General features: G+C 53.8%; 1 protein-coding gene across 1 annotated transcript; it reads right to left on the bottom strand.

The window, feature by feature from the left end:
- Positions 1 to 8,062: 8,062 nt before the first annotated feature.
- Positions 8,063 to 10,210, bottom strand: VRTN (vertebrae development associated). Its single transcript, XM_069465113.1, has one exon. The coding sequence runs from the start codon at positions 10,208 to 10,210 to the stop codon at positions 8,063 to 8,065; it is 2,148 nt and encodes a 715-aa protein (XP_069321214.1).
- Between the last annotated feature and the right edge of the window lie 527 nt (positions 10,211 to 10,737).

The raw sequence follows: 10,737 nt of genomic DNA, 5'->3' as shown, positions 1-10,737 counted from the left end.
AGCTCACTGCAGCCGTGAACTCCTGGGCTCAAGCGATCCTCCTGCCTCAGCCTCCTGAGTAGCTGGCACTAAGGTGCATGCCAACACACGCAGCTCAATTTTCTTTTATTTTTGGTAGAGATGGGATCTCCCTATGTTGCCCAGGCTGGTCTGGAACTCCTGGCCTCAAATAATCCTCCTACCTTGGCCTCCCAAAGTGCTGGGATTATGGGCATGAGCCACTGCGACTAGCCAAGATTCTGATTTAATCAGTCTGCAATGGGGTCTGAGCAAGGCTAGTTTTAAAAGCACCCAGGTGATTGCAATGCTGAGCCACAGTAGAGGTCCATGGTCAGCCCAAGCTGCTCAGGGTCTCTCTGGACACATGAGGATGAAGACAGAGGGTGTCAGGGGGTGTCCCCTGCCATCCTCTCACAGCCCAGAGAGAGCTGACAACAGCTCCAGGCTGGGAGGAGACAGGAAGTTAACGAGACCAGAGGGCTCAGGAAGCACTTACCAGCACACCACTGATGCCGCAAGTAGGGTTGCCAGAGAAAATACAGTTACACTGAAATTTCAGATAAACAATGAATAGTTTTTTAGTGTAAGTATGTCTCAAATATTGCATGGAGCATACAAATACTAAAAAATAACTAATTGTTTATATGAAATTCAAATTTATTTATCTATTCAAGACAGGCTCTCGCTCTATCGCCCAGGCTGGAGGGCAGTGGCGTCATCATAGCTCACTGCAGCCTTGAACTCTTGGGCTCGAGGGATCCTCCTGCCTCAGCCTTCTGAGCAGCTGTGATCACAGATGTGCATCACCACACTTGGCTAATTTTTCTATTTTTTGTAGAAACAGGGTCTTGCTCTTTCTCAGGCTGCTCTCGAACTCCTGGCCTCAAGTGATCCTCCTGCCTCAGCCTCCAAAAGTGCTAGAACTACAGGCATGAGCCACTGCGCTCAATTCAAATATAATTGAGTATCCCTTACTTTTATTTGCTTAATCTGGCAACGCTATCCCCAAGACAGGGACCTGATGAGTCGGACTCATTCCCATCGAGTTCAGCAGCTTCCAGACCAACAGGGACTTTTCTCTTCCTCTGCCTCCTCATCTTCCTCCTGTCTCATCCCTGCCTGGCCTGGCAAAGAGCAGGCAGGTCCGGGCACCGTGGCTCCCTCCCACCTGCAGGCCACAGCCTCTCCATGGCAACCCGCACAGGAGTCCCGGGCACAGAGCCCGGGAGGAAACACCCAGCCTCCCGCTCCAAACCCAGGCATTTCTTAATAAATATTTTTGAGCACCTACTAGGCGCCAGGCCCTATTCTGGTGAGAGGGATGAGGCAGCGGACAGGTCAGAAGAGCCCCTTCTCTCTGGGGCCAGCATTCTAGTGCGGGGAGATGGACAAGAACCCGGAGGGCCACTGCTGAGAGGGTGACGACAGCAGTGAGGGGTGTGGTAATGGTGACTGGGGCCGCCTTGAGGTGGAGGCAGGGAGGACCTCTCTGAGCAGGCGACTTGACTTTGACTTTGACATGAAGGGTGGACAAGAGCCAGCTCTGTAACCGTCTAGGGAAGCCACTTCCATCTGGTGGAGCCACAGCACATCTGGCTGATGTGTAGGGTTTGCCGACTTCCGTGGTGTAAACGGTCTATCGTGGCCAATTCCAAGCTCCCAACGGGACATGGTAATTTTAGGAAGCTGACACTTTAAATGGTTTTGGGCCTCAAACTGCAGGGACCAAATGGCTGTATCAAAATCCTACTCTCATGGGGTCCCCCCTCCCTGGCTCTAGGCCCCGCATCCTCAGTTCCTTCCTCCCCGACTTTCCCACTCACCCACCGAGACTTTTACTTTTCCCTCAGTTTCCTTGATACCACTGAGACGTTGAAGAGACTCCTTTAGAAACCCTCAGGAGAGGCAGGCCGGCTCCTCTTTGCCCGGCAACACCATTGCCTCCCTCTGTTTCACCTCATGACATATTACAAGGCCGTGGCTCGAGGAAAACCAACCTTAAAAACCAAAGTCTTACTGCACAGAAGTGTCTTTCAGTGGCAAAGGATCATTGTAAAAGGGTTCTGTGTTTATGTCCCTAGTAAAATGAATCATGAATATCATCTAAAATTCTGAATGAAGACATAAAATGACAACCCACCCTGATAGGACCCCTGAGAATCCTTGAACCCAGGATTGAGAACCAGTTATATAGTCAAGGTTTATAAACAATTCAGGGGGGCTGGGCCTTACCGAGCTCTGTAACTTTCCTCTCCCTCACCCCAGGCCTCCACAAATGTGGTTGGAATGAACGGAATATCAAATATCCCAAAGATGCCAGCCTCCCTCCTGTCTCTGTGACAGTGAGCTCTGAGGATCCGCGTGGACTCCAGAGCCATCAGCACCTGTCCTGGACACTGCCACGCAGCCAGCTGTGTGCCCCCTTGCTGTGCCCCAATGTTGTGTGGTGACAGGTACCTCTGCCCAAAGTCATACATCCTACAAACTGAGCTTGACTGGGTGTCAGCACCATGACCTGTGGAGGCGTCCCTCTGAGCCAGGCTGGGCTAGGGGGATGGGAGGCAGGCCAGGGGAAGGCAACCCGGAGCCACTCAGACCCGAGTGCTCCCAAATTCCTCCCTGACTCCCCACAGCCTGCACCTCCCTCCCCCCGGGAGCACCCGCTGTGGCCTTCCTGCCGTCTGCCATGCCAGTGGCCTCCCCAGGCAGAGGGTGACACACGAGCAGCTGCCTGCCCAGTCTCCTGGCTTCCCTCCTATCTCTGTCCCCCAACTCTCTCTGCCTGGCAGGGAGGAGCTGCTAGAGTTAAGCGGATTTCATGCTATTTTCGAAGTCATTTTCCATGGAAAATTTTTTTATAACATTAAACCTACTTTCTGCTGCTTCTTATCTTCCTAAAAGCTTCCCTCCTCCTCTTCCGTGATATAAACCAGCAATGGGAACACTTAGGAACCTACTAGTGACAACCTACAGGTAACCTGGGTGTCACTAACCAGGATTAGGGAGGAGAAATCACACCGGAAGGTTCTGGTGAGGAATCAGGCCAGTGAACGTGGGCAGAGTGCACCACAGGCAGGAGCAGGCTGCCCTGCACGTGCTTTCTGAGCTTTGCTTCTCAGCCTTCTGGCCCCAAACTAACAACTGCCTAGTGTCAGGACCCGTCACCCAGCATCCCATCTTCCTGTGACAGCCACCATACTGGAATGAGTCTTTTGCAACTAGTGACCGAGGTCGCCTGAGGGGCAACTGAGGCATTTCTCAGACTCCTGGGCAGCCTACGTTTCTCAGAGAAGAGTTGGCCCCAAGAAGCTGCAAGGTGGGGCCAGGGACAGGAGGCGGGTGTCGGAATGAGCCAGAAGGTGCCAGACAAAGCCAGCATGCACTTCCTTGTGATCTGGCTGCACTCCCTGTGCATCCCATATGGAATCCTTGATCATGTATCTCACCACGGCTACCCGCACAGTGAGGCCTTTGGGAGGACAAATGGCTCTGTCTCCTCAGCACGCAGCACAGGGTCTCAGAGGTTGCTGGATGGGAGCCTATTCCCTCCGCCAGATCCCTTGTGAGCAAGGCCAAACCAGCACCTCAGCCACAAACCGACCAGCTTGGGCTGACCGGCAGCCTCAGGTGTGACCTGACGTAAAAGCTGTGCTCACGGGAAAAGATGGGGTGGGCTGTGGTCACATTCTCTTCCCTGTGATAGCCCAGCAGTGTGCAACCTTGTTAAACCTGCCCGTGCCTAGGGTCCTGCCAGGTTGGAGATGGAGGAGAGAGAACTTTCTAGGATGACTCTCAGCTTTCTGGCCAGTTCAACCGGTAACTTTGTGCTGCAGCAGCCATGGTGAAAAGTACTCTGAGAAGAGCCGGTCAGCGGGGAGTGAGCCCAGACAGGCGGTCAGTAAGACTGAGGCGATGGTGGGACATCCAGGAGGGGAAGTTGGGACATGAGGTGGGTGATCAGGGCCCAAGAGGCACGAGCAAAGCCCTGGGCTTGAGCGCTGGACTCCAGAGAAACATTTGGGGAGCAACTTCGTGCATGTCATGGTAGACACGATGATCTCCACCGAAACACGGGACCCCTTCCCTCAGCGAGTAAATATGGAGATAAAAGGAAAAAAATTTAATTATTCATGTTTCACTCCATTGTGTTTTTAGGGTGAAGCTTTTATATTAAAAGTTTTTAGAACTAGTTGTTACATTACAACCGCACAGAATGTTGGAAGGAAATGTGAAGTTAACCTCACACACTCTGTTTTCTTCCTTTATTCACACATTGTTCATTTCACTGGAATTTCTTCTTACATCTGCATCTGAGACAGAAAGTGGTGCAAAAACAAATTACAAATAACTCCAACAAATGTTGACTTCAAAATCAGCATGAAGTATCCTTGGCAATGTGGTCATGGCTGAGGCGTCCCTGCCTTTCTAAGCAGATTATAAAGGAAACGGCTTTTCCACACAAGAATAACCATACTTATGACACCTTTTCCAAATCAATAAATATTGACATATCATTTTTATCTTACCTTTTCCCAACAGAAGCTAAAATTTCTGCCTATGGGTTTAGGGCTCAGTGCCGGCCACTGGCAAAATGACTTTTTAATCTTGGCACAGGAGTGTCTTTAATCTGGAGGGTAACTTTGAGCAAGAATCTCCCTGGGCATTAGCTTCCCCCTAGAAAACAGGAATCAGACTGCAGGGGCTCTCCAACCAGACACCATCATTATTAATAGCAAAGGCGCATCTCCACTTCGTATGTGAGGGGTACTAAGGCATTACTTTAGTACCCATCTTACAGATGGAAAAAGTGAGGCACGACAAGAGAAACAACTCCCCCATGTCCACAGTCTGCCTCGCCAGTGTCCAAGGTGGGAATCAGCAGGTCTGGGTGGGGCCCTGGAACCCACACTCCTCACAAGCTCCCCCAGGGACTGTGACCCAGGTGGTCTTTAGACCCTGCTGAGACACTGCTCCAGGCATCAGAGGATCTGCTCTGGTTCAAGAGTGCAGGGAAGAGAACTGGAGTATCCAGAGCCCCAACCAGGGTAGTTCTCAGAAGGCAGGTTAGTGCCACTCTGACCTCCAAAGCAGTAAGGGAGCAACAGGCTGGGGGTTGGAACCCAGATTGTCTCTTGCTGTACTAGATTGCCATCTGCTGGCTGTGGGTGGCTACAGCAGGCCTGGTAGGAAGGCTGTTTCCCACCACCCACCCCAACCCCTTCCCCAGATGTTAAGTGGTTACATGGGTGCTGGGGCTTCACTGCAGACCCCGGAACCCAATCCAGAGCACCAGCAATGTGTAGCGCCATGGGACGGGGGAAGCAGGTAGGGGAACAGGTCTAGATGAGGGGTCAGTGTGAAGAAGTAAGGCAGAGAGGGAGGACGGGGCCAGACTCAGGTGGTCTCATTTGGATTTTGTGCTGGGGCAACGGGAAATTGAGCAGTGAGTCAGATTTACATTTTAGCAGGCTCATTCTGGCCTTTGTCAAGAGGATGGAATGCAATCGTTGGAACAGAAGTAAAGTCAGCTTGAAGTAGTTCCCGTGTCAAAGATGAGGACAGCTACTGGCATAGGTGGCTGTGGACATGAGGAAAAAATGATCTATGAGGAATATTTAGGAAATAGGATTGATTAGGTTTGATAAAACCAAATCCCAAAGGATAACAGCAGGGAAGGAATAGAGGCCCCATTTCATTCATTCCTTCTGTCAACAAATTTTAATACCTACTATGTGGGAATCAATCAACCTGCTGGGAACACAGGTGTGAGCAAGTCAGGAAAAAGCCCTGCTTTTCATGCAGCTTGTGTTCTGCTGGGGGGCAAAGAGGGGTGTGTGGACAATCATCAAATAAGCAAATAAACAAGAAAAATATCAGATGAGAATAAGTACCATGCAGAGAATTAAAAAGGGTGATGTGCCAGTGACTTGCAGAGACCTGAATGGTAAGAAGCCTACCATGTAAAGGTGACAGGGAACAGCATTCTAGACCAAAGGAGCAAATGCAAAGGCCCCTAGAGCAGGAATAAGTATGGCATGTTCAAGATCAGAGGCAGCTGATGCAGAGCAAGGGTTGGGAGAGGGAGGGGCGGGATTACATAGATGTCCTAAGGCAGGGAAGTGACAGAATCAGGTTTTATAAATCTCTCTCTGGCTGCTCTATGGAGAATGGATTGTATGGGGTGGGCAAAAGTGCAGGCAGGGAAGCAGGGAGAGAGGGTGGGAAGCTGTGATGTGGGCCAAGAGAACTGATGGGACTTACTGATAGATTAGATGGGGGGTGAGCAAACAGCAGAGCCAAGAGTGACTCCCCAAGACCACAAGGATGACAGCCACCGCAGGAAACCTAGACAGGAGGAAAAAAGGCCTAAGGAACATCTTCCCTAATGCTGCCTCACCCCAACAGGCAAAGGCCGGGCTTACTCCATGCACATGAACCACTGTGGCTCAGTGTCCTCATCCTTGCCTGGGCCTGGCCTCTGAGCACACCTAGTGTGCCAGATTTCTCCCATGGGAGGGAGGTGTCTTTCTAGGCAGCCAGAGCCCTGCTCCCAGCTGGAGGGGCACTAAAGGTCCCTTTTTGATTGAATTCAGAGTCCCCAGAGTAACCCCTCCCGTTCCCCAAGGGCTGGACCTAAGCATGTCCCATCATGAGAGAGAAATGGTCACTCTCAGTCGCCTTAAAGCAAAGGGTAACATGGGAATAGGCAGTCACTTCCTGGCAAAACAAATTCCAGAGACCAAGAGCTGTGGGCACTGCATCACTTTATTTCTTTGGTTTTCCAACTTTACTCTTGGACAATGCAAATTCAGTCTCCCACCTGCCTGGCTGCTTTGTGGTCCCTCACTGAGGTGGGGCTCCGGCTCTGAGGAGAGGCTCAGCAGCACAGCAGGGTCCCCAACAGCCAGCCAGGCTGAGAGAGGACTGCAGGGTTCCCAGCAGATGGATCAAGCCCCAGCAAGCAGGGACTCTGGGCTGTATCTCCTGCATCTCAGGGCCTGCATCTCCTCCTGCCGGACTTCCCCCAACCCTGTACCATGCTCCTTGCAGGGGACAGGCCAGCCCCTCAGTGATCTCAGGAGCCTCAGGGTCTTCCCTTAGAGGCCATCTGTAGTTCTGCCTATACATCCCTGCTGCTGCTCACACTGAGCCTGGCACCTTCTCCCTTGGGGACACCAGGCACTAACCTGCCCCACATTTGATCTTTTTTTTTCTTTTTTTTTTTTGAGACAGAGTCTCGCTCTGTTGCCCAGGCTAGAGTGAGTGCCGTGGCGTCAGCCTAGCTCACAGCAACCTCAAACTCCTGGGCTCAAGCAATCCTACTGCCTCAGCCTCCCGAGTAGCTGGGACTACAGGCATGCGCCACCATGCCCAGCTAATTTTTTTCTATATATTTTTAGATGTCCAGATCATTTCTTTCTATTTTTAGTAGAGACGGGGTCTCACTCTTGCTCAGGCTGGTCTCGAACTCCTGACCTCAAGTGATCCTCCCGCCTCGGCCTCCCAGAGTGCTAGGATTACAGGCGTGAGCCACCACGCCCGGCCCCCACATTTGATCTTAATGTTCCTTTGGGAAACATCTTTGAGTAAAAAGGGTGCCAACCCCCAAAAGAAACTGAAGATATATATTCTGCCTAATGGGACAGATGGCCATGCTATAATGCTCCTTTTGTCCCCAGGAAAAGCCGAAAGCAGTTCTAGCTAACCACCCCCCCCCTCTACCCACCCCCCCCACATATGTATAGCTTCCAACACCAGCAAGGGGGCCCAGCCAACCCACTCAAGTCAAAACCAAAAACTAAAACACAGCAATAAAAATGCAACCAGCAAATAACCAAAGAGAACATCTCTGGTGCTGTAGCTTTCCGCAGAAGACCAAACGGCTGATTTCTAGCTCTTTCTGCCCTGGAGGGAGGAAGTAACACAAATATGCTCTCGGATTCAGGGTGGACACTGTGGGAGCCAGAACAGATGGCATCCTGGCCAAGCCAGGGGGCAGTGCAGTCCCCTGACCCTTTCCAAGCTGGTCCCCCTTCCTCCCAGCCCCTTTCGCATGTCCCTGTCAGCCATCAACCAGGGTGAGGCCATCGTAGAGGGCTCGCTTCCACATGTAGTAGGTGGAGCGGGCGGTGAGGGGGAAGAGGGCACTGAACTCCTTGTAGGAGGGGAAGCTCTTGGACTGGAAGCGCTTCTGCAAGAATAGCTTGGCTTGGGCCTTGAACCTGGTGGTGGTGATCATGTCTATCACTGCTACCCGGCCATCACTGCCACCCGCTGCTGCCATCTTAGGGTGGCTCGAAAGGGGCTCACCATGGGGCTGGCCCTGGGCTGTAGCCCCCTCTTGCAGGGCCCCGTCTTGCAGGGCCCCCTCTCTGGAAGGCCCTCCCTGGGGCTTCACCGGATCCTCTCCTGAAGAAGCCCCCCCTGGCAGGGTCCCTGCATGTGGGGCCGGCACAGCTGTCACGCTCCCACCAACTTCCTTCTCCTGCTTCTCCTCAGCCTCCTGCCGCCCTTTGCCCAAGGTGGAGGCCTGCACCTGGGCTTTGGACAGGCCTCTGGACCAGCCCCGGGCAAGACTCTTCCAGAACCAAAAGGTAGAAGGGGACAGAGTGGGGTAGCGGAGGCGGAAGCGGCAGAAGGGGAGACGCCCGCTCAGCACCTGCTTGCGTGCAGCCCTGCGCAGGCGCCTCTGCCAACGGGAGAGGGGCACCTTCAGGGGCAGGAGCTCCCGGGCACTGGGTGTGCCCCCGCCCACTGCTTTCCCTGCCCTTTCCCCCTCCTCACCCTTCCAAGGGAGCAGGGCCTCGTCCCCAGCAGACACTGGCTGGGCAGCCCCGGAAGCCGAGAGGGCTGGTGCCGACTTGAAGCTGGGGTTCCTCCGCAGCGCCTTTCGCCGCCAGTTGTAGTAGGTGGACCGCGAGATGCCAGGGAACCTACGTTTGAAGCAGCGATAGGGCACCAGTGTGTTCAGGGAGATGCAATGCTCTAGGTACAACTTGGCCCGCTGCATTAAGATCATGCCAGGGCTTGACGCCGCCAGCGAGGAGCACCCCAGCCCCTCGGCCACCTGCGCCTCTGGCAGCTTCTCCATCTCCTCCGTGCCCAGCTCCTCCTTGGGGGCCCGGGCCGGGCAGGAGCCAGAGCCCAGCATCTCATGCTTCCAGGCATAGTAGGTGGAGCGGGAAATCTCAGGGAAGCGCTGGAGGAACTGCTGCAGCGGCACGACGCCCCCGCGATGGACGCTGTCCTGCAGGAAGTGCTTGGCTGAGAAGCGGGTGGCCACCTTCTGCCGGTGCTCCTGGGACTGCCGCCGCCAGCGGTAGAAGGTGCTCTTGGTGACGCTGTAGCGCTCACAGAGGTTGGAGTAGCTGAGGCCAGGTTCGCGGTTGAGCAGCTCCAGCGTCTTGGCCGGTGGTGGCAGTGGGGCCAGGGCTGGAGAAGCCGGGGCCAGGCCGGGAGCACCTTCAGCCTCCACCTCCTCCAGAGCCACCACGGGGGCAAAGTACTGGTGGCGGAAGAAGTGGCTGCTGAGGGGCTGGCCAGCCCACATGATGTGCAGCGTGGAGGGCACATGGTCACAGCGGCGGGGCCGGATGACACGGTTAAAGTAGGGCCGGATCTTGAGGTTACGCATGGGGTAGATGGAGTAGATGTTACGCTGCAGGACAGAGGCGAGGGCATACAAGTGCCACACGTTGGAGAAGCTGGTGGGGAAGCACGTGGCCTTGACATCTGCATCGAAGATGGCCTCCAACGTGGCAGGTGACAGGCTGGTCATCTCAGGGGACTCCTCAGAGCGCAGGGAGTGGCGCACGGCCTGCAGCATCACTTTGGAGTCGATCATGCCCTGGAGGTAGTAGTGTCTGTGCAGCAGCATCTCCACCACGGTGCGCGCCCGCAGCTCCAGGCTGAGGCCCGCATCGCCCCACAGCAGCATGCTGGCCGCCTCGAACAGCAGGCTGCCCTCGCCCTTGCACACCAGCGGCAGCATGTTCCGTGGAGCATCATCTGGGTACAGGCCCCGAGCCACCGAGTCCACCTCCAGCACCTGGAGGCCAGGGCCCCTCTCCCGGCAGGTGGGGAGAGTAAAGGAAGATAGGACCTGCTTGGCCTCTAGGGCAGCACCAACGAGACCCTCCAGGCCCTCGGACTCCACCGCCTCCTGCAGCTCCCGCAGCACCTGCTGCACCAGCTGGTCCCGAGAAGTCATCCTGCCAGGGCAAAGGACAGAGAACAGAGGTCAGGCCAAAGTACCCAGATGACAAGCAGCAACAGTGCCCTATCCACTCCTGCACTGGCCCCCTAGAGGTAATGTCTACCTCCTCCCATAGAGAATGCTCCCGTAGCAGATAGCAGCCAGTGGCCTCCTTGGATTTGTTTAGGCACTCAGTGGTACTGAAGAGTGTGGTCTCTGGAACCTAGCTTTGAATCCTGGCTCTGACATGAGCTTGGTCACGCTGGGCAAGTCATTTCATCTCTCTATGCTTCTGTTCCTTTTCTATAAAATGGTAATGATAAAAAACATATCTGCCTTACAGGGTTGTTATGGGCATAAACGAGACAATGAAAGTTAAGGATGAAGATACATAGGTATGTAAACACACATACACCCATTCTGAGAACAGTGCCTAGCACATAGAGTATCAGCTATCATATAACAATACCTAGTACTCTGCATGTTATATAGCAAAGCTATCAAGGCTATACTTCTGTACTTGTTAAAGATTTACAATCATA

Source organism: Eulemur rufifrons, chromosome 2 (assembly GCF_041146395.1).
Source record: "Eulemur rufifrons isolate Redbay chromosome 2, OSU_ERuf_1, whole genome shotgun sequence".
NCBI classification, from domain to species: domain Eukaryota; kingdom Metazoa; phylum Chordata; class Mammalia; order Primates; family Lemuridae; genus Eulemur; species Eulemur rufifrons.
This window is presented reverse-complemented; position numbering and strand designations above follow the sequence as displayed.